The sequence below is a fragment of the Boleophthalmus pectinirostris genome, unplaced genomic scaffold, assembly GCF_026225935.1.
Source record: "Boleophthalmus pectinirostris isolate CB_2022bp ecotype Guang Dong unplaced genomic scaffold, ASM2622593v1 HiC_scaffold_1, whole genome shotgun sequence".
NCBI lineage: Eukaryota > Metazoa > Chordata > Actinopteri > Gobiiformes > Gobiidae > Boleophthalmus > Boleophthalmus pectinirostris.
Window position 1 is genome coordinate 35271939 of NW_026570970.1, and position 24387 is coordinate 35296325.

At 42.3% G+C, this 24387-nt stretch overlaps 1 protein-coding gene across 1 annotated transcript in view; it reads left to right on the forward strand.

Annotated features, from left to right (window-relative positions):
* LOC110168344 (tensin-1-like) overlaps window positions 1-24387 on the forward strand; it is a 349684-nt gene that overhangs the window by 91022 nt on the left and 234275 nt on the right. Inside the window, exon 3 of the mRNA XM_055153272.1 lies at window positions 2014-2051. Within this exon, the coding sequence (XP_055009247.1) occupies window positions 2014-2051 (38 nt within the window). The remainder of the gene's footprint in view (window positions 1-2013; window positions 2052-24387) is intronic.

Below are 24387 nucleotides of genomic sequence, written 5' to 3' on the forward strand. Positions count from 1 at the left end.
AAAAAAAAAAAAAGTCTAACACTGTAGAAACCTTAAAAAAAAAAAGAGTATAAAGTGTTGAATGAATAAATGATGCATGAAATTTTGTTTGTTTTATTTATAGTTTGTCTCTTATATGTACAGTAAGTTGTAAGTGAAACTGTAAATTCAAACTTGCTGTTCATTTGCTGCTTTTCTCTCTTGGAATTCTGTGGTTGTTTAACAGGGTTTGGCTTTATAAGTACTTTTTAGTTGAGCTTAAACTCTTTCGGTCATGATCCATGGGGTGGTGGTTTATGTTTTGTTTAGTTTTATTGTGCTGTAAAATGACAGAATAGACTACTAAAAAAAACAACAAAAAACACTTCGATGTCCAGTTTTATTTTCTTAATCGGTCATACACGTAGGATTCGGCAGCTTCACGTCGTCATTTTGATGCAAATGAAAAAATAATAATAATCAGATGCTCTCTAGTGTGATGTGCAGATATCCATGGGATGCGCCAACAGCACACGTCGCTTTGTTGTGACGACGTTTACGATGGCGTCAGCTCCAATCGGACACCACCACGTTCTAGACACATACACATACGCTTAGAGACTCCTGTCCGTCCTCCGTGTTGTTCTGTCCGTCCTTTGCTCCGTCTTTTCAGATCGGAGCTGTACGTGAGCTGACCACCGGGGGCAGTAGTAGTCGTAGTAACACAAAAACGTGACTAGTACCAGCTGGAAAACAAATAAATGCTTCTCTCGCTTATTTTTTCTTGACTCTTTTCCAACTGATGCGATCTAAAACCTACTGTTGGCAATCCGTGTGTCATTCGTTCATTCGTTTTTCAATATAAAACCAAAAAAAAAAAAAAGAAAAACAACAGTTTTCTTCATTATTTGTCTCCAAAACCAAAATGAAAAAACGGGTAATGATTTGTTTTTTCAGTTCTCGATTTTGTGTTTAAATGAAGAATGGAAAAAACGGATAACGGCCGTTTCCTGTTTACGTGACTTCCGTGACTGCGATGCCGGACTTTTACACCACGTACAGACTGAACCAGGACTGATCCAGGTCCAGGAGCAGAGCGGGACCAGGGCGGGACCAGGGCGGGACCAGGGCGGACTCCGAGCTTTGACTCCGAGCCTCCGCGGGGTCCGAGCCTCAGCTTCAAGCTCCGGCCCTGCTGTGGGCTCTGAGCCTCCGATCTGGTCCCGATCTGGTCTTGGTCTGGTCCCGTACCTGATCAATTTGAACCAAAAGCTCTTAGTTCGGTTCGTTTTCGTTGGTGTGAAAGCGTCAGTCGGATGCTTTGCATCACCTCGGAACCAGCTGCGGTTCTTGAGCGCGGACGACCGGAGCACCCGTCTGGACCTGTAGTCCACAGAACATTCTCACTTTCCCCGCACAGAACCAGCGCGCAGACGATGACATGGAACCGCACGGACCACTGGTCTTGGTCTCAGTCCTGGTCTGGTCCCAGTCTGTTCCCGGACCTGGATCAGTCCTGGTTCAGTCCGTATGCGGTGCAAAACTTCGGTATCGCAGTCACGGAAGTCACGTAAACGGGAAACGGCTGTTATCCGTTTTCTCCATTTTTCATTTAAACACAAAATCGAAAACTGAAAAAGTGAATCATTATCTGTTTTTTCATTTTGGTTTTGGAGACAAATAATGAAGAAAACTGTTGTATTTTCGTTTTCTTATTTTTGGTTTTATATTGAAAAACGAATGATTGAATGACACATGGATTGTTGGCGCCTCCATGTTTGTTTATCATTGATTTGTTTGTCGATTCCCAGACTGACTTTCAGCTCCCTCTGGTGGTTGTTTAACAGAACACAGCCTTGACATTGGAAACATTTAGAAGAATAAATGCGGCGATGGTTCCTACGCTTGGAACGCACAGATCTGTTTACAGAATAAAGCGGAGTATAAGCTGTTTTAGATGAATACTGTGATTTAAAATGTCAAAGTTATAACATAATTAAACAAAGAGTTAAGTTTTAAATTTCTAATGACCTTTTTTTTTTTTTTTCTTTGCAGTGTGCCGTGTTTCCTGTCATACACAATGCGAAGTCAAGGTAAGAACCATCATCTCTTTATCAGAGTCATCTGAAGGTGATCCAGGAGAGCTCCTCTGTGTTTTTAAAGTCCACTCATATAACTTTGAGGTCTACAGCTATTTTAGCCTGATTTCTCCTGCTGTTTTTTTTACACGTTTTCTCTGATAAATGAACTTGTCTGTCATACAGTTTAGATTGTATAATGACACTTGGTTTCTTTGGTCCGGGTTTGAGCCCAGTTTGGTTCTGTAGACTTGGTTTGCTCCTGGTTTAGTCCCGATGTAGACTTAGTTTGGTCCTGTTCTAGTCCTGGTTTAGTCCTGATGTAGACTTGGTTTGGTCCTGTTCTAGTCCTGGTTTAGTCCAGGTTTAGTCCTGATGTAGACTTGGTTTAGTCCTGTTCTCATCCTGGTTTAGTCCAGGTTTAGTCCTGATGTAGACTTGGTTTGGTCCTGTTTCAGTCCTGGTTTAGTCCTGGTGTAGACTTGGTTTGGTCCTGGTTTAGTCCTGATGTAGACTTGGTTTGGTCCTGTTTTAGTCCTGATGTAGACTTGGTTAGGTCCTGTTTTAGTCCTGGTTTAGTCCTGGTGTAGACTTGGTTTGGTCCTGTTTTAGTCCTGATGTAGACTTGATTTGGTCCTGGTTTAGTCCCTGGTTTAGTCCTGGTGTAGACTTGGTTTGGTCCCATTCTAGTCCTGGTTTAGTCCTGACATAGACTTGGTTTAGTCTTGTTCTAGTCCTGGTTTAGTCCCGGTTTAGTTGTGATTTAGTCCTGACGTAGACTTGGTTTGGTCCTGGTTTAGACCTTATATAGACTCTTTTGTTCCTGTTTTAGTCCTGCTTCAGTCATGATGTAGACTTTGTTTGCTGCTGGTTTAGTTCTGTTTTAGTCCTGCTTCAGTCATGATGTAGACTTGGTTTAGTCCTGTTCTCATCCTGGTTTAGTCCAGGTTTAGTCCTGGTTTCGTTCCAGATTTAGTCCCACTTGGTTTCAATTTGAACACATCAGACTATTTCTTGCCTTAGTTTTAATCCAGTTTGAGTTCAAATGTAAACTTGGTTTGGTCCTAGTCTCGTCCTGGTTTAGTCCAAATCTAGACCCGGTTTGGTGCGGTCCTGTCTTAGTCCTGTTTTAGTCCTGGTCTAGTCCAGATTTAGTTCTGAGATTAGTTTCACTTTTGTCTGACAGCGCCGTACAACATAAAAGTAAAAGTTCTGAACATTGCACAACACAGGATCTTGAAAGTTCTGAAAACACCCCAGACCGAAAAACCTGGTCTTTTTAGTCTATTTATTGCCCAAAAAGTTACCTATTATGTCTTTAAAGGTACACGTGTCTCTTGTGTAATATCCTCGCGTAAAAAAATCACATCTGTCCACACACACACGGAGTATTCGCTGCTGCTCGTACAGTAGTGGTGACAAATGCGGGTTTATCTGGCCGATCGCGGTGCGGCCCCTCGGAGCAGATGGGGCAGGGCTCCTTTGGGTGGAGTTTACACCAGGAAAATGTGAAGAATGTACTAAACAGGTCCCCGGAGCTACAACTGTTTACACTGGAGCGAGACGCCGTTTAAGACAGATACGGGCCTAAAAATAAAAGCTCGGTTTCCGCGTATTTCACCAAAATGCGTCTGAAAACCCAGCGCAGATATATTATATAAGAAGCTCTTGAGGGTCAAAAATAAGTCCTCTGTGTTCCCGTCTGCGTCTAAGGTCCATGTACCGATTTTGAATTTGCTTTTGAATTTCAATTAAGAACGAAAAACAACAAAATGGCCAAACAGTTTGAAATCATAATGGTATTTTTTTTGGTTGGATATTGAAATTTGAAATAAACTTTAGACCTACTTAGATTTAGACAAACTTTTTTGATCGACAAGGGAAATGATTTGGACACAGGAGCTCACACATCACAGTATAATAAAAATGAGTAAAAAGTATAAATGGTAAAAATAAATTCTAAATAATAATAAATTCTAAATAAGTAGCAAGAGACGGGACAAAATAAACTTTAAATTCAGTATTGGAAATAGAGGTTTAAATCTGTTTTTTTGTTTGTTTGTTTGTTTGTTATTTCATTATTCCATTATAGTGTCAAACAAACTGTTTTCTCATTTTATTGTTTTCTCTTCTTAACTGAAATTCAAAAGAACAAATGGGCCCGGTCAAGCAGAAGTAAACAGCAAGGCCAAATATTCAAGTTAATGCATCTGATATAAAAATGGATTGAACAGATACATATGTACTCTAGTTTATGAAACTGTTGACCTTTTTTCTGTACCATTTTTGGTTCTAAAGTTCCATATGTTTTAAACAGACCATGTATGAAACATGGAACAAAAATTATTTCCCAAATTTCAAAGACCTGCAAATCATGTCAATAAATGGATGTATTTCATCATATCTTGTGTTATTCCATCTTTGAACTGTTGATGAAGGTACAGGATTTTTCAAAAAAAAAAAAAAAGTATTTAAAATGATAAAAATTTGACATATTTTATAGAAATAGTTTCCTTTCATTTTGAAGTAATATTAAAGTATTTGGAAGAAAAAAGCGACAAATGATGTAAAATCCTGCACCTTCTACTTGTTTGTACAATTTTCCCTCCGTTACTTTTCCCTCCTGTTACCATGACCTTTCTTAATAAAAAACTTGTTACTCAAAAAGTAAGAGGTTTTTCAACCTAATCTTGTACCATATGGTAGAAAACTATATGAAGCAAATATTCAAACCAGTTTGTTAAGGATATGGAAGTGAGAACCAAGAGTTATCACTGTTTGGATTTATTGCCCAAAAAGTGCTGCATATTTCATTCCCTCCGTTACCAACATGAGTTTTTTAATTTTTTGTCTTGAACTTGAAAGAATATCACAGGTTTAACTTGACCCTGTTGGAGTGTAACTCTTTCCTACATTCTGATACTTTACTTATTTCAATAGTCCCTCTAAAAAATCTGCCTGTTTCCCTCCGTTACTACTTGCCATATGGTACACGATCCAAAAAAAAGAAAGTCTCGTCGCCTATTTTAATTTGGATATTTTATTCTCTCTGGTTTATTTTCCCCGGAAGTTTTGCTACTACAAGAGAATAACATATCAAAATTAAAATAGGCACCCAGACTGTTTTGTGTTGTTTTAGTTTTTTTGTGTGTGTTATTTGAAACAAACTTTAAATTAAATATTGGAAATAGAGGTTGAAATCAGTTTTTTTGTTTGACACAAAAATGGAATAATGAAATAACAAAAGGCGTTCTTAAAATTCAATTAAGAACGAAAAACAATACAATAGGAAAACAGTTTGTTATTTCATTATTCTGTTTTAGAGTTAAAAAAAATTTAAAATAAAATTCTGACCTATTTCCAATATTTAATTTAAAGTTTATTTCAAATAACACAAATCAAAAAACAGTAACTGTGCCTATTTCAATTTGGATATTTTATTCTTTCTGTTTTATTTGTTCCGGAAGTTCTGCTCCTTGAAGAGAATAAAATCAAAATTGAAATAGGCATCCAGACTGTTTTGTTTAGCGTTTGTGTGTGTGCTATTTAAAATAAACTTTAAATTAAATATTGGAAATAGAGGTCGAAATCTGCTTTTTTGTTTCACACTAAAACAGAATAATAAAATAACAAACTCGTTCTTAATTGAAATTCAAAAGAACAAATGGTACACGGACCCACAATGACTTTTTTTTTTGTTTGTTTGTTTGTTTTTTTGAGTGGTGTTATTTGAAATATTTTATTTATATAAAATATTGGAAATAGAGGTTGAAATCTTTTTTTGTTTTGTTTTTTTGACACTAAAATGGAATAATGACAAACTGTTTTCCATTTTATTGTTTTTTAATATTTCAAAAGAACAAATGGTACACGGACCCACAATGACTGTTTTTTTTTTTTTTTTTTTGCAGAGGTGCTATTTCAAATACTTTAAATTAAATATTGGAAATAGAGGTTGAAATCATTTTTTTTTTTTCTTTTTTTTTGACACTAAAACAGAATAATGAAGTAAACTGTTTTCCCATTTGACTGTTTTTCAATTGTTCAAAAAAAATGAATGTTACACAGACAATCTAATTACAAATTGCTTTATTGTCCAGTAATCAGGAAGTGCGCAGTTAGCATGCTAGTAGCTCTTCACATTCGAGCACTGTCAAACTGCACACATGCACTCTCGCCACGTTGTTGTTGTTGCTACGATGTTCTGGTACGGCGTTAAACTGCTCTACTCACCGACTGCATTTGTATTGGAAGACTTGTATCTTGTCTGGCAATCAGGAAGTGCGCAGTTAGTGTGCTAGTAGTCGTTAGCATTACTGTGGCTGGTCTCTGAGGAAGTGCGCAGTTAGAATGTTAGTAGCTGTCAGCATTATTCTTCAAATCCTCAATGGAGAGGTTATTGCTTTGTCTGGAATGTTTCACAGTATGGCATTAAACCTTTCGATCTCCATGGAGACCAAAGTTACAAGTCAAGCCAAGTTACAGGTCAGATCTGTGGAGAATGTCTGTTTTTCAAAGTATTTCTGAGCTATAAAACCACTTGTAATTGATTAAATATAAAGTAGAGCTTTTTAATGTCACACTGTGGAACATTCCAGACAGAAAAGTTACACAATGCACCTTTAATGTAATCTTTGGTCAAATTAAATAAAACGTGACAGACATAGAGAAAGAGTGTCAGATCTGTGGAGAGGCGACCCCGCTCACAGTCATGCATGTTTTTTTCCTAAGTACACGTGTAATTGAGCGGTAAGTGTTAATGCCGTACTGTGGAACATTCCAGGTGAAGCAGTGGCGTCTCCATAGCGACAGGTGTTTGCTGTGCTCTGTCCACATTTGTGTTTCTCATGGATTCTAGCGTCTGTGCTCATCCCCAACACCTCACTGTCAAATGTTCAAGACAACACGCAGATATTTTCACATCCCAGCGCCGGCAAACACACGGGCACGCTCACCACGTGCACGCTCATCACATGCACGCCCACCACGTGCACGCTCATCACATGCACGCTCACCACGTGTACGCTCATTACATGCACGCTCATCACATGCACGCTCACCACGTGCACTCTCATCACATGCACGCCCACCACGTGTACGCTCATTACATGCACGCTCACCACGTGCATGCTCATCACTTGTACTCTCACCACGTGCACCCACCTCGTGCACTTTCATCACGTGCACTCACTACATGCATTTTTTCCACGTGCACTCTCACCACATGCACTCTCACCACGTGCACTCTCATCACATGCACGCTCACCACATGCACTCTCATCACATGCACGCTCACCACGTGCACTCTCATCACATGCACGCTCACCACGTGCACTCTCATCACATGCACGCTCACCACGTGCACTTTCATCATGTGCACTCACACAACATGCACGTTCACCTCGTGCACTCCCACCACATGCACTCTCACTACGTGCACTCTCACCGCATGCATTCACCATGTGCAGTTTCATCATGTGCACACTCACTACGTGCACTCTCACTACGTGCACTCTCACTACGTGCACTCTCACTACGTGCACTCTCACTACATGCACTCTCACCACGTGCACTCTCACTACGTGCACTCTCACCACGTGCACTCTCACTGCATCCACTTTCATCACTTGCGCTTGTACTAAATGCACTCTTGTTTTAGTTCTAGTCCTGGTTCAATCCTGATGTAGACTTGGTTTGGTCTTGGACTAGTCCTGGTTTAGTCCAGATGTAGACTTGGTTTGGTCCTGGTTTAATCTGGATGTAGACTTGGTTTGGTCCTGGTTTAGTCCTGATGCAGTCTTGGTTTGGCCTTGTTTTAGTCCTGTTCTAGTCCTGGACAACAGATATTTTCACATCCGGGCGCCAGTAAACACATGTGCACTCTCAGCACGTGCACAACCCCACCCAGAACAAGAGGGTGACCAGTTCCACTCCTTCCTGAGCTTTTTTTTCCTTTTTTTTTTCTTTTGTTATTTACTGTTCATGTGCAGTCATTGTGTCTTTTTTTGGTATTTCATGATGAGTGTGGACCCAGGAGGAGCAGTCCGTGCAATCGCGGAGACTAATGAAGCTCCTTAAATAAACAATAAAACAAATGTGACACACGGGGAGGGCATCTGACACACGGGGACACTCCAGAGCGTGTTTGTAAAGGTCTAAACTCCAGGGTCGGTGATAGAGATCGCGTTGGCCTCTGGTTGCGGTCACTCCCTTGTTTTTCATGTCGTTAGCTTCCTGTTCACCGCGGCGTGTTCAGGGACCACTCGGAAACGGAAGCTCCTGATTTCAACGGAGGAAACTCACAGCGGACACAGCGTGCACTCGGATCTGATGTTATGAATTCAGCTCACCGCAAGATCAGTGTTTTTCAGTTTGGCCTCTCTGTGCGTTGTTTTGTATTTTCTGGTAGAGAGTCTGTCAAGTTCAAGATGTTATTGCTTTGTCTGGAATGTTTCACAGTATGATATTAAAACTTTTTATCTTCATGGAGACCAAACAAGACCGAGTTACAGGTCAGATCTGTGGAAAGGTGACCCCGCTCACAGTCAATCCATAACTTACTTCATGACTATGTAAATTCATATTTTAAAACATGGCTAGTATACCATGTTCATTTATCACTCGAAACCAGCGGTGTCAAACTCATTTTGGTCCGGGGGTCGTATCCAACCTACTTTGATCCCAAAGGGGCCGGATCAGAAAACTCATGACATATAAAAATAACAAATAAGTTCAAATATTTGTGCAGAGAAACGCAAATCTATTACAGAAATCTTTTTTCATTGATGAACTCTTTCTTTTACAAAATATAATAATATTATGAAACTTTATGAAACCTGAAACTTTAAGAAAAATGCAATTTCAACCAATGTTTTAACATGAACTTTTTTGCAAATAAGAATAAGTCATTTTTTCTTGGAAAATCCTGCACTCAGCTCCACTTTTCTCATGTTGGACATTTTTCTGATGAGGGTGTCACGGTCAACAGTCAAAACGATCGTCCTTTAAGAGCGTTTGGAAAGAGGCAAGTCTTCATTTGTGCTGCTCTGGTGGGAGGGGCCACGTACAGAGACGCTGGAGACGCTGCTCTGATAAACGCCACAGAAAATTACCAATATTTTAATAGAAAATATAATTAAGATATTTTTGTAGAAAATCAGCCGAGGGCAAGATTAAAGTTCTTGGAGGGCCAGATCTGGCCCCCGGGCCGTATGTTTGACAGCCCTGTACTAAACAAATGTGCACAGCTGATCCTCACGCGGACTACGGATGCAATGATATTCTATATAATACTGGATTGTTCGATAATGGTTTCATGATTTGATACATGTGTTTGTTCGATACACGTGTCGATATGCACGTGTCCCTCCAGGTGAGCTGTGTTGTCATTGATTTTGGAAAACAGTTATGACAGTGTCCTCCTCAGATGCAGCAGAAAACAGCTCCACGGGGACTTAAAGCTAAATATTCTAACAGAGGAGGGTTTTATCTTTCAGTCACTTCTTATTTTACGTTGATAGGCCCGGGGATGACAAAGGTATTCACTTTTAAATACTTTAGAATCGCTTTTGGCTTTACATCGGTATATACAACTACAACGTGAAAAGTAAAGGAACGGAGAAGTTGGAAACGTAAGTAAAAGTAATTTATTGTTTTATCATTATTCGTTTCACGTTGTAGTTCTTCTTCTTCACTTGCCGCTTGATTGGTGTGTCGGAAAATAGAGTCCCGCGGTCACTTTCGTTGTGGCTTTTTGATGTGTTGCGGCTTTTTGATGTGTTGTGGCTTTTTCATGTGTTGTGGCTTTTTCATGTGTTGTGGCTTTTTCATGTGTTGCAGCATTTGCATTTGTGTTGTGGCGTTTGTATTTGTTGCGGCGTTAACATTAAAATAGAGTCCCGCGGTCATTTCCGTTGTGGCTTTTTTTAGTGTGTTGTGGCTTTTTTTTTTTTTTTGGTTTGTTGTGGCTTTTTGTTGTGTTGTCGCATTTGTATTTGTTGCGGCGTTTGCGTTTGTTGTGACCCCTCTCGGCTTCCGTAAAAACCTCTTCCGACATGTTTTTGACGAGGGAACAAAAAATCGACTCTCTAAAGAAAGCAGTATTATTCTGTGCTGAAAATTACATTATATTGTGTGTTTTTTTCTTTCATCGTTGTACCAAACTCCGTATTGCGTATGGAGTCTAACCCGTACCGAAATCAAGTTGTAAATGTTAGTCTCGTGACAACGCTCGCTGCTACAGTAGACTAATTACACCATTGTAAAGACGGCGGTGTTTGCAGAAGGAAGCAAGAATATCCAGCGCTAATGACAAACTAGCTCCTGACAAAACAACTTGACCAAAGTCATTTCTCCTCGCAAACCTCTAAGACAAAGTGCTTTCTTCTCGCAGCTCAGTGGATTCCCAGAAAGCTTGTTTGAAAGTGTTTTTGGGATTGGCTAACTTCCCTTTCGGAGCACAACATGTTTTAGTTAGATTCCGTTGATGGATACGTCCTCTTTTAAAATGGACCTTTTCTACTAAATGGACTTCGAAAGGACCCATATTATGCTATTTTCTGATCTATGCTGTAATGTCATTTCCTCATCGCAGACAGACCTGGAGTTGTGTTTTGTTTAATTCAGGCTTAATTTGGAACAGAGCGTTTTGAGCTTTGGAGATGCAGACAGACTAAAAATAAAGGGTTAGTCAACACGTGTGAATGAAACAAAACACAAACCCAGGTCTGTTTTTGAGGAGGCTTAAAGCTCACAAGAGTCCATTTTGCGTAATGTAGGACCTTTTGTCGTTTCCTTCTCTTAAGCTTCTGTTGTATTTAGTTTGATTTGTGCATGCTTGAGTAAACTTTATTCTACTGTTTTCAAGACGTCATTGCTCTGATCTACCCGTTACACTGTGACGTACGCATTTCCTTTTTCAGTTTTATTTTCTTAACCGGTGATACAGTAGGATTCGGCAGCGTCGTGTAGTTATTTTGGTACAAATTAAAACAAATGCTCTAGTGTGATGTGCAGTTATGCAAAGGTAGGGCAACAGCATACGCCGCTTTGTCGTGATGACATTTATGGCGACGTCAGCTCCTGTTGGGCACCGTTTTCTAAAGCGGAAATCTGCGCACTTGTCCATACATCCATTTTCTTCCGATTATCTGTGGCCAGGTCACGGGGGCAGCAGTCTAAGCAGGGACTCCCAGACTTCCTTCACCCCAGACACGTCCTCCAGCTCCTCCGGGGGAACCCCAAGGCGTTCCCAGGCCAGCCGAGAGACATAGTCCCTCCAGCGTGTCCTGGGTCTTCCCCGGGGCCTCCTCCCGGTGGGACATGCCCGGAACACCTCCCGAGGGAGGCGCCCAGGACGCACCCGAAACAGATGCCCGAGCCACCTCAACTGGCTCCTCTCGACGTGGAGGAGCAGCGACTCTACTCCGAGCTCCTCCCGTGTGACTGAGCTCCTCACCCTATCTCTAAGGGAGCGCCCAGCCACCCTGAGGAGGAAACCCATTTCGAGCGCTTGTATCCGCGATCTGGTCCTTTCGGTCACTACCCAGAGCTCATGACCATAGGTGAGAGTAGGAACATAGATTGAGGGTAAATCGAGAGCTTCGCCTTTCGGCTCAGCTCCTCTTCACCACAACGGTCCAATACAGCGACCGCATCACTGCAGACGCTGCACCGATCCACCTGTCAATCTCACGCTCCATCCTCACCTCACTTTAGAACAAGACCCCGAGATACTTGGACTCTTCCACTTGAGGCAAGGACTCTCCACCCACCCGGAGAGGACAAGCCACCTTTTTCATGTCAAGAACCATGGCCTCGGATTTGGAAGAACTGATCCTCATCCCAGCCACTTCATTCTCGGCTACAAAGTGCACATTGAAGGTCCTGGTTTGATGAAGCCAACAGCAGAACATCATCTGCAAACAGCGAGATGTCTCTGCACAGCACTTGTGTCTTTTATTAAGTTATTTTAGATGAATTTCACGTATTAAAATGTCGTAAATATAACATAATGATCCACGGGGGTCATAGATTAGAACTATAGAGCACACACAAGCACAGTATGTCTTCTTTAAACAGTCCAAACACAGAGCTACTAACTATCCCTTTGTTATTCTCATACTGTAGCAGATGTACAGGACTTTAATTTACGTATTTGTGTAATCTCAAACTAAAATGAATCGCAACTCGATCGAAATCACAATTAAAATTTCCTCCACAAACAACAAAATCTCTTGTCTTATTCTGCAAAAAAAAAACACTGTAGTTTAAATGTTCTGATGTTCTGAAAGGTGATTCTTGTGTTCGTTTGTCTGTTCAGATTTCGGTCTTTTTGTCGATTCTTCTGGACGTGTTTAAAATGTGAACTTTGAACAGAATCTTATTATTAAAACACAAATCACAATTCGATGCAGGGTTGGGTGGAGGAGGGCAGAGAGAGTGCATTTACCTACAGTATATTTACACCAGGGCCCAGAACAGAGGTGATGTAAGAACACTCAGACCTACAACAATGCACTTCCTGTCCACACTGAGCACTTCCTGCGTGGCGACCCGAGAGGGGCGGGGTCACAACAAAGAGAACGTCCGCTCCGGGGAGGCTTCGAAGAATAGAACGCGTTTGGATTATAAATCATTTTTTGCACTCTTACGTGACGTTACATTAGTGATATTTTGATGATTATGTTAACTGGAGGCACTGCTCTGTCTGAAGCTCTGTTACTCGAGTTAGACTTTAATCTGAGCTTTGTTTCTCCAAAATCGAGCATAGAGGCATAAACATTATTTTTCAACCGTCCCAATACATCTACTTTTTTTTTTTCATTGTCGGAGTAGCGGCATTTTACTATTTTTCAAACATTCCTCTTTTCTAACATGAATAATATGAATGTGATAGCCCATTGTTTCCCAAAGAGTGGATCGCAAGACTTTTTTTTTGGGGGGTCGCCTTGTCACGATCTGCATGTAGGTCTACAACATACATACACATACATCTCTGCTCAATCCCCCGCTCCTCACTTTTTGGGCAGCACTTAAAATCCCTTCATTTTCTGAAAAATCGACAGTGCGTCTTATAATCCGGTGCGCCTTATGTTTTAATTCTGGTTGTGATTACTGACATCGAACAGATTTCCACATATATTCCACCAAGTTGTGTTCTTAAGACTATGTTTACACTGAAACAAGTCCGCGTTATCACCGTATCGGAAACAATTTGCATCCAGACATGTCGTTTCTGTGTCCGCAAACCTTCCCTATCCACACAACTTTGAGCATATTTGTTTACATTTTACAGAAACAAAACTTAAAACTGCATGTAACTACGTTAAAAAAAACAGCTCACTACTGTGCACTGATGCGGTTCAGCTTCTGTCGGACTAAAGGACACGACTCAGTGGAATATGAGTGTTCTTTCCGTGACAGAGGGGTGTTCTGCTGATGGTGAGTCTGTTCTGTGCTTCTATCGCCTTGGAGATGATTCATGTAAAATTTTTCTGAGATTATACGTCTGCAGGTTGTACACATAAACCATATATATGAATGGATCCTCTTAGTGTTTTGGTGGTGAATTACTTCACGGCGCAAATGCTGATACACCTACATCGGTGTATCAGCATTTTTAGGCATCCACACGGTGCCGGATCAGATCTGTACTCAGATGAATTCGTGGGAGCTGGAAGCACCAGATCGTTCCGTCTCGGGAGCTGTTTTCATTCGGATTAGTGTGAACGAACACTGCATCCACAATGAAACGACTCAAATACTGTACGTACTAGTGTGGACAGGGCCTTAGTCCAACAGAAGCTGACTGCATCAGTGCACAAGGAGCGAGCTGTTTTTTATGTTTTTTTTTTTTTTTATCGCTTATAGTTTATGCAAATTAGCCATGTTTTAAGTTTTGTTTCTGTAAAACATAAACAAATGTGCGCAAAGCTGCATTAAACACATTATTACTCAATTTATATTTGAGTCCTCCTTGTAGGAAATAATAAAGTCTCAAGTGTCATCCGTTTGTTTCACTTAAGGCACCTTATAATTCGGTGCGAATTATGTATAAAACTAAAAGAGAAAATTCAATATTATTCATATTGCGCCTTATAATCCGGTGTGCCTTATAGTCCAAAAAATGCAGTAATACAAATTTTTCAAAGAGACACGATCGCTCAGTCCACAATAAATATCCTCATTAATGTTCAATAATGGTCACGCATTTATTTTGTGACCATTATTCGCTTGGGTCGCGAAGATGTGTGACTTTTAAAATATACACTATTATACTTTGCGCTCCCAAATATCATAAAATACTTGGACCTGTGCCAAAGCCGGATTATCCATATGAGCCAGTGGCACGGTGCCCAGGAGCAACAACCAGTCACCACAAGTGGGAGGGGGCACCACATGACACAAACTTTAAAACTATTTTACGTAAATTTGTTTTGTTATTCACTTGAAAATGTTAAATGGCCATACATAACTCATCATTAACACTAATTTCATAATAATAACAACAATAATCTATCAGTTGAGTCAGTCCACAAGTATGCGCAAATGTATCTTTAAAAAAAAAAACAAACGTGGCAGAAATGAAAAATAGAGAGGCAATGTAGTTAGTAAATTACATATGAGAAATGCCCTTGTTTATGTGTACAATTTTCGACAGGAAGACAGGGTTAAAGTGTGTGTGTGTGTATGTGTGTGTGTGTGTGTGCGTGTGTGTGTGTGTGTGTGTGCGGGGGGGCACCACGTTGGCTTAATACAGCTCTGGCCGGTGCAAAGCTCTTGATGAGAGAATACTATATCCATATCGGATATCAGAGAGTGGGAAAATGTCCTCACTGATCGCCGTGGGAAACAGTCATGCATTTTAAAGAAGAGCATAGGCCAGCCTTCAGGAAAATATCAAATCTAAAATAGAGGCTGCATGTGCCTTTTGTGCTTCATTCATTTTGTTGTGTATCTGCAGAAAACACCAGGTATGACATGTCGGAATAGTGATACTACAAAGTGTCGGAACACCGGCACGTCTAAATAGAGACACGTCGTAATGAAGAGATGTCGGAATAGGCAGCAGACCCCACCACATGTACACGCTCAATGTGACGTACGCACTTCATTCTCCAATTTGATTTTCTTAATAGGTGATACTCGTAGGATTGGAGCGTTATATAGTCATTTTTGTACAAGTAAAAAAAAATAAAAATCTTCAACTCGCTAGTGTGATGTGCAGCTGTTGTTTTGTTGGAAAATAGTGGACTTGTTTGTTTCTTTAATGATTCTAGATGAATGTTGTGATTTAAAATGTCCAAATTATAACAGAATGATCCACGAGTGTCATAGATCGTTACAATATAGGCCCCGTCCACACTATCCGAGTCATTTTCGTTGTGGATTCAGTGTTCGTTCACACTCATCCGACTGAAAACGGCTCCAGAGACGGAACGATCTGGTGCTTCCAGCTCCCACGAAATTATCTGAGTACAGATCTGATCCGGCACCGTGTGGACGCCTGAAAACACTGATACGCTGATGTACGTCTATGTGCCGCAAAGTAATTCACCGCCAAAACACTAAGAGGCTAGAATATATGTCCATTCATATAAATGATCTGTGTGTGTGATTGTATGTATAGACCATAGAATTTGTGAAAAGTTTAACATCTCCAACACGATGGAAGCACAGACTCACCATCAGCAGAACACCCCTCTGTCACAGAAAGACTCTCACAATCCACTGAGTCGTGTCCTTTAGTCCGTCAGACGCTGCACTGCATCAGGGTACAATAGCGAGCTTTTTTTGAGCGCTTAGTTTACGCAAATGAGCCATGTGGTTTTAAGTTTCGTTTCTGTAAAACATAAACAAATGTGCTCAAAGCTGTGTGGAATAGGGAAGACTTGCGGACACAGAAACGAGTCAGTCCACACTCTGAGGCGTCATGTTCATCTTAAAATCCAGTGCTATGCTAAATAACAACTGGACCTCGTCGTCGGTCCATGAAAAGACGGTTTTTACACTCAGCTCAAGATCAGCTGCTGAAACTTCTAGACTTCCTTGTGTTTACCGCTCATGTGACATCGGGACATGGTGACGACGCGACACCAGCCTCACGTGACAGGCATTTTGTTTGCGTTACAGTGTGGACAGGGGACGCTTTGATTGCGTACACAGAAACGACGTGTCTGGACGCAGATCGTTTCCGATACGGTGATACGGTGATACACGGAATCGTTTCAGTGTAAACAGGGTCATAGAAGGCGCAAAGATAGAGTGACCAGACGTCCCTGTTTACTCGACAGTCCCAGTTTTGAGTCCTGTGTCCCCTGTCCCAGCAGATTTATCCAAAACCACTGATTTGTCCCAGTTTTATACAAGAACTGTCCCAGGTGTCCCTATTTTTGACCAATCTGATTTAAACCAGGACTACATCAGGTCTAAACCACAGGACTTTCACAATTATTGACTCATCTGATCCCTGCCAACACTAAAGAGGAGCATAAATGGTCATTTGTTTTGCCAAAATACAGAAAACCGTGTTTGCGAATGATCATAAAGTAAAAAAATGCAGCGACAGAAACCCCTCAGATTATGACCGACACGAGAATGCACAATGTTCCATGCTCTTTTCATAATTTTATTTATACCAACAATCCAAACCCGGGTGTGTCCCAGTTTAGAATTTTGAAAATCCGATCCCTCAAGTCAGCAAGTCCCTCTCAACTAACACTACAGTCACAAACTAGATACCGTTGGCCCACCGTTTTTCTGTGTCTCTCACCTCGTCCTCGTTTGGTCCTGTTCAGTCGTGGAGGAGGTCCCACATCCAGAGGAGCTAACAGGATTATCAGTCACAGGACAGAACACATGCACCTCTGAACGCACACGGAACACCTCCTGTATTTAAACATGCATGAAAAAGAACGGAGAGATCACAACATATTTAAAGATGTGCGATTTTACGTCTATGGGGAATAACTAATAACTCAAAATAACTAAAAATGCAAAACAACAACGTATTCGTGTTTAATATGTTTATGCTCTAAGTCACTCCCCCTTCAGAGCGCTATCTCAACACAATCAGCGTGCATCCCGTTAATGAAATGACCGCACATCGCACCGGGTTTGCCAAGTTGTAGTGTATTTGTTTTGGGTTAGTTAATTGTTGTGACCTCCAGGGGGCATCGGTAAATTAAGTTTTATGACTTTATTAAAAACGTTGTCTGGGTGCGTGCGGGCCGTCAGCTGGCACTTAGAAGTTTATTTGTAATATCGTGAAATGCTAAGAGACCAGTAAACATTAATATTCTACAATCTACTGTAAACTATAACCCTCTACTGCGCATGTCTCCTGCAGAAAGAGCCTCTGTCCTGTCTGGTATCATGTCAGTGACTTGTGGGATTTCACACTCTCCTGGGGGCGGGGCTAGGTGTATCGATCAGGTATGAGTGGATGTCCGGCCACTAGGGATGGGTATTCGATTAAATTTTCTTAATCGATCGTTAATTCTCCTGACGATTGATTATTGATTAATCATTAACGTTTTTATATTAAAATTATCTTCATTATTATTACTATCTGCATAAGTAAATTCAACTTTACGACATATAAACCATCACCACTCTAGAGCCACATCAGCCTGATTGAAATTATAATGTGTTTAATGCAGTTTTGTGCAAGTCTCACAGAAACAAAACTTAAAACCACATGGCTCATTTTCATAAACTAAGCGGAGGAGAAAAAAAAACGCTCTTGTGCGCTGATGCGGTTCAGCTTCTGTCGGACTAAAGGAGACGACTCAGTGGAATATGAGTGTTCTTTCTGTAACAGAGGGATGTTGATGGTGATGCTGATGGTGAGTCTGTTCTGTGTCTGTGTCGTGATGTTTCCAGAGATCAGACGTGTGCAGGTTTATCACAGATGTGGGTGGGAACGGGAATGAATATTACAATTCTTTGCGGGAGCGAGCGGAGCTGGACTGTGTTCCAAGAACACATAAAAACAGATTTTATGGCAACTCGTGTACAGAAACAGTAAAGTTAGAGATTAAAAATGAGATTAACGCAATTAAAAAACACGCTAAATATGACTGTAATTAATTAATCACAATTAACTCAATAATTTGACACTCCTATTATAAACGTTTAAATTTGTGTAGGTTTTCTCCAAGTGTGAGAAAAAAGTAGTGGGTTATAGTCCGGAAATTGCAGTAGTTGATTAAAAACATAATTGAATACACACAGAGAATGTAACTTTCTGGAGGCGCCTTCCCTGGAAACAGAAAGTTAAAATCATACTTTGGAACATTCTCCACGGAGCTAGATAACGTCCTTCAGGAAGATAGAAACATTTTATGCCATACTGTGGAATATTATGGCCAAGGGAACAACATTTCCATGGAAACAAGGCGCACGAGGCACTACCCCAGGCCAAGAAAGAGCTAGGTTTGTGGAGATGCAAGCCCACTCACTGTAAGGACGCATGTTTTGTAAAGTTTTCAGTGCAATAAATACAAAAGAAGAAAAAAGCAGCAGCAGCAAAAAGTGACACACTATGGCTTTAATTCTGATGATTCAGCTGATGGAATAATCACGAGGGCTCAAACATGCGGGTGTGCGGCGGGCGGAGGGACAGTACAGACGTGTGTGCTTAGAAACAGCAGCCCAAACAAACACTGAGGAGCTGCAGTCATCACAGCTGTTCTCAGGAATGTGACGGAGGAGCCAAGACCTGGACCGGGACCAGGACCCAGACCAGAGACCGGGACCAGAAAACAAGATCAGGGAACAAGACCAAGAGACCAGAGAACAAGACCAAGAACAAGACCAGAGAACAAGACCAGAGAACAAGACCAGAGAACAAGACCAAGACCAGAGAACAAGACCAGAGAACAAGACCAGAGAACAAGACCAGAGACCAAGACCAAGACCAGAGAACAAGACCAGAGAACAAGACCAAGACCAGAGAACAAGACCAAGACCAGAGAACAAGACCAAGACCAGAGAACAAGACCAAGACCAGAGAGAACAAGACCAAGACCAGAGAACAAGACCAAGACCAGAGAACAGAGACCAGAGAAGACCGGGAACAAGACCAAGACCAGACCAGAGAACAAGACAGAGAGACCAGAGAACAAGACCAGAGAACAAGACCAGAGAACAAGACCAGAGAACAAGACCAGAGACCAAGACCAGAGAACAAGTCCAAGACCAGAGAACAAGACCAGAGAACAAGACCAAAACCAGAGAATAAGACCAAGACCAGAGACCAAGACCAGAGAAAAAGACCAGAGACCAGAGAACAAGACCAGAGACCAAGATCAGAGAACAAGACCAGAGAACAAGGACAGAGGCCAGGGCAAGGACCAGGACCAAGACCAGAGACCAAGGTCAGGGCCAGGGCCAAGACCTGGACCAAGACCAGGGAATAAGACCATGATGAAAACAAAAACTGGGATTAGAGACCAAGACCAGAACCAAGACCAGACCAGAGGTCAAGACCAGACCAGAGGTCAAGACAAGGGCCAAGCCCAGGGAACAAGACCATTCACCAGAGACCTAAGACCAGACCAGAAACCAGACCAGAGACTAAAGAGCAGAGCCCCAGAGGGGCAGGATGAATATTCAGTAGATTAGTAGTATTTCCTCTGGGTACTCCGGTTTCCTCCATCAAACCAAAACATGGACAAGAGGTCACATCCTCCAGCTGAGGTGGTCCAGTCCAAGACGAGCTCCAGATCTGGAGATGGTCCCTAAACTCCTCACAGCGCCAGCTCACACCACATAGGTCAAAGACAGAGGACATATTTCCCTCACGATGGAATAATAATGTGTACTCTCAAACATGTCAAGTTTTAAAGTTTTGTCTTGGTGGATGTGGTGTCTCTGGTCTCCTGGTGTCTTGTCTCTGTGCACGTGGTGTTTCTGGTGTCTCTGGTCTCCTGGTGTCTTGTCTCTGTGGACGTGGTGTTTCTGGTGTCTCTGGTCTCCTGGTGTCTTGTCTCTGTGGACGTGGTGTTTCTGGTGTCTCTGGTCTCCTGGTGTCTTGTCTCTGTGGACGTGGTGTTTCTGGTGTCTCTGGTCTCCTGGTGTCTTGTCTCTGTGGACGTGGTGTTTCTGGTGTCTCTGGTCTCCTGGTGTCTTGTCTCTGTGGTGTCTCTGTCTCACATGGAGAGCGTCTCTGTCCTGTTCCAAACCCAGAGTGTGTGTGATGCATTAAAACAGACGACGCTTCCTCCTGTAGGTCATTAGGTTCTGTTCTCCACAGGAGCTCACACACACGATTATGTCCTACATGAAACCTACACACACACACACACACACACACACACAGTACAGCAAACATGAGGGAGAGGAGAGACGGAGGAGAGAGGAGGGAAAGGAAGAAGAGAAACGGATCGGGTCGTTCCCACACTTGTTTATGTCCTGAGACAATTATAACTTCAAACAGGAGAAGAGGAAGAAGACGGGGAAGAGAGGAGAGACGGAGGAGAGGAGGAAAAGAGAGGTTGAGCGAAAGGGAGGAGAGAGGTGAGGAAGAGGAGAGGAGAAGAGATGAGGGAGAGGAGAGAGGAGGAGAAGAGAGAGAGATGTGAGGGAAAGGGCGAGGGTAGAAGGATTGTTCCCACACTTATTTATGTCCTAAAGACAATTAGGACATAAATAAGAAGGAAGAAGAGAGGAGAGAGGGAGCGGAGAGAGAGAGAGAGAGAGGGAAGGAGAGGGTGAGGACAGGAGAGAGGAAGGAAGGAGTGATGGAAGAGATAGAGGAGAAGAGCGTTCGCACTTGTTTATGTCTGCTACCTGAGACAAATCAAAAAACCACATCACACACCTTTTTCTGCTCATAAAACCAGAAGAGGAAATGAGAGGGAGAGAAGAGAGGGAGGAGAGAGAGAGAGAGAGAGAGAGAGAGAGATGAGAGGAGAGTTAAAAAAAAAGAGAAAGAAAAACTGAACTAGAGAGAGAGAGAAAGAGGGAAGAGGAAGGAGGGGGGAGGAGAGAGTCCAGACTAGACCGAGACTACAACTCAGGAGAGAGAGGGAGAGAGAGAGACGGAGAGCTGGAGTGAGGAGAGAGAGAGAGAGAGAGAGAGAGAGCAAGGAGACAGGAGAGAGGATAGTAAAAAAAAAACAACAACAAACAGAAAAGTGAGCATGAGAGAGAGAGGGAGAGTTGGAGGAAGGGGAAAGAGACAGACAGGGAGAGAGACAGAGAGAGGAAGGTAGTGAGGAGCGAGGAAAAGGAGGAGAGAGAGAGAAAAGAAGGAGAGAGGAGAGAGAGAAAAGAAGGAGAGAGGAGAGAGAGAACATAGTAAAAAAAAAAAAAAACAAGAGAATGAAAAACTGAAATGGGAGGGGGAAAGAGAGAGACGGAGAGAGAAAGGAAGGCAGAGGCCAAGACTACAACTCGGGAGAGAGAGACTGCGAGGAAAGAGAGAGGAAGAAAGGGGGGAGTTGGAAGGAAGAGAGAGAGAGGGGGAGAGAGAGGCAAAAGAGACAGACAAGGGGAGTGAAAGAGAGAGAGGAGCCCAGACTAGACCAAGACTACAGCTTGGAAGAGGAAGAGAGAGAGAGAGAGAGAGAGAGATGGGGAGTTGGAGGGAAGAGAAAAAGAGAGAGAGAGAGAGAGAGAGAGAGAGAGACAGGAGAGAGAGAGGACGGTAAAAAAAAAAAAAACAAGAGAAAGAAAAGCGAGCACATGAGAGAGAGAGTAGAAGGAAAAGGAGAGGGAGAGATGGAAGAGAAAGAGACAAACCGGGAGAGAGAAAGATCGTGAGGAGAAGAGAGAGAGAGAGAGATGAGAGAGAGAAAGAGGAGAGAGAGAAAGATCGTGAGGAGAGAGAATGAAAAATGTAAATGAGAGGGACAAAGAGAGAGAGAAAGAAAGAAAAAGGGAGGGGAGAGTCCAGACAAGACCAAGACTATAGCTTGGAGAGAGAAAGAGAGAAAGGAAAGAGAGACGGAGAGAGAGAGTTGGAAGGAGGAGAGAGTGAGAGGGACGGGAAAGAGACAAACCAGGAGAGAGAAAGATAGTGAGGAGAGAGAGAAAAGGGGGAGATAGACAGACAGAGGGAGGAGACAGGAGAGAGAGAAGAGAGTAAACAAAAAAAAAAAAAAAAAGCTCAAGAGAATGAAAAATTAAAATGAGGGAGAAAGAGTGTGAGAGAGAGAGAGAGAGTGAAAGAGAGAAAAAGAGAGGGGAGAGTCCAGAGAAGAGAGAGGGAGGGGGAGTTGGAGGGAAGAGAAAAAGAGAGACAGACAGACAGGGAGAGACAGGGAGAGAGAGAGACAGAGAGTAGAAGGAAAGAGAGAGGGAGAGTTGGAGGGAGCAAGAGGGAGAGGAAAGAGACAGACAGACAAGGAGAGCAAGAAAAAGAGAGAGAGAGGAAGGAAGGAAGGGGGAGGAGAGAGAACAGACTAGACCAAGACTACAGCTCAGGAGAGAGAGAGTGAGTGAAAGGAAAGAGAGAGGGAGAGAGAGAGTGAAAGGAAAGAGAGAGGGAGCGTTGGAGTGAGGAGAGAGAGGATGAAATGTAGCGAGGAGAAAGAGACAGACAGAGCGAGGAGACAGGAGAGAGAGAGGACGGTAAAAAAAAAACAAAAAAACAGAAAGAAAGAAAAGCTGTACAGAGCAAAGAGCACGAGAGAGAGAGAGAGAGAGAGAGAGAGAGAAGAGAGAAAAGAGGAGGAGAGAGGAGGAGGAGGAGGAGGAGGAGAAGAGAGCGGCGAGGGAGTGAACCCAGACTGGAGCTCGAGAACACACACAGACCTTAACCCTCTCCTCCTCCGCTCGGCGCGCTCCTCGCTCCAAACGCCAAACATTTTACGCCACTTGAAACCGCTGAAGAACAGAAGGAAGGAGAAGAGGAAGAACAGAGAGAAGACAGAGAGAGAGAGAAGGAGAGAAGGAGCCTGGGTTCCGAGCGCTTCATGCTGCGGCGAGGAGAGGAGCTAGGAGACGATTTGAGGACAGAGCCCGGACTTGGACTATGCAGCCTTAAAGCGGCGGACGGAGAAAGACGGATCGCGGAGAAAAGAAGGAGAGGAAATGGCTACGGCCGTGTGTCAGGTAAAAGAACAGAGAAACACGGGACAGAGAGAGAGAGAGAGAGAGAGAGACGTTAGTTTGAGGTGATACTTCTGAATTTGTACTTTGGAAATTGCTGCACATTGGCGCGATTCTCAAAACGCAAACGGTGCAGTAATTTCGAGGAGAATGTACTGCAAGGAACCAAATACAATGAAGTCTTTAAGGTTGTTTACCGTGTGTATTCTGAGGTAGTGCTGTCACAGTACTCACATCAGGTTCCCACGCTCCTGGAAATCCTGGAAAAGTCGTGGTAATTGAAAATGTCATGGACTTTTTTTTTTTTAATTCAGTGAAAGTTTTGGAAAAGTCATGGAATTTTAAGCTACGTTTACATGATGACAGTCTGGACAGAAGACGTCAAATCTTCACACAATATATCGAATGACAAGTTCCTTTGCTTAAATTCATGGTTTTATAGTCGCAACAGCGACTGCTGTCAAGAGATAAAAAAAAAAAAAAAAGAGAGATTAATAAATTGATCTGTAATCAGTGTTGGGGAGTAACAGATTACATGGACCGGAGTTATGTAATCAGAGTATAAATTATGAGTAACTGTATTCAGTTACAGTTACTGTTTCAGTGAGTGGTAATTGGATTACAGTTACTTTGTTGAAATAAATTACATGGAAGTATTTTCCTGTTTTCACATTTTGGGCTAAACCAGGACTAAACCAGGACTAAACCAGGACTAAACCCAGGACTAAACCAGGACTAAACCAGGTCTAAACCAGAACTAAACCAGGACTAAACCAGGACTAAACCAACACTAAACCAGGTCTAAACCAGGACTAAACCAGGTCTAAACCAGGACTAAACCAGGACTAAACCAGGACTAAACCAGGTCTAAACCAGGACTAAACCAGGACTAAACCAGGTCTAAACCAGGTCTAAACCAGGACTAAACCAGGTCTAAACAGGTCTAAACCAGGACTAAAACCAGGTCTAAACCAGGTCTAAACCAGGACTAAACCAGGACTAAACCAGGTCTAAACCAGGACTAAACCAGGACTAAACCAGGACTAAACCAGGTCTAAACCAGGACTAAACCAGGTCTAAACCAGGACTAAACCAGGACTAAACCAGGACTAAAACCAGGACTAAACCAGGTCTAAACCAGGACTAAACAGGACTAAACCAGGTCTAAACTAGGACTAAACCAGGACTAAACCAGGTCTAAACCAGGACTAAACCAGGTCTAATCCAGGACTAAAACCAGGTCTAAACTAGAACTAAACCAGGTCTAAACCAGGACTAAACCAGGACTAAA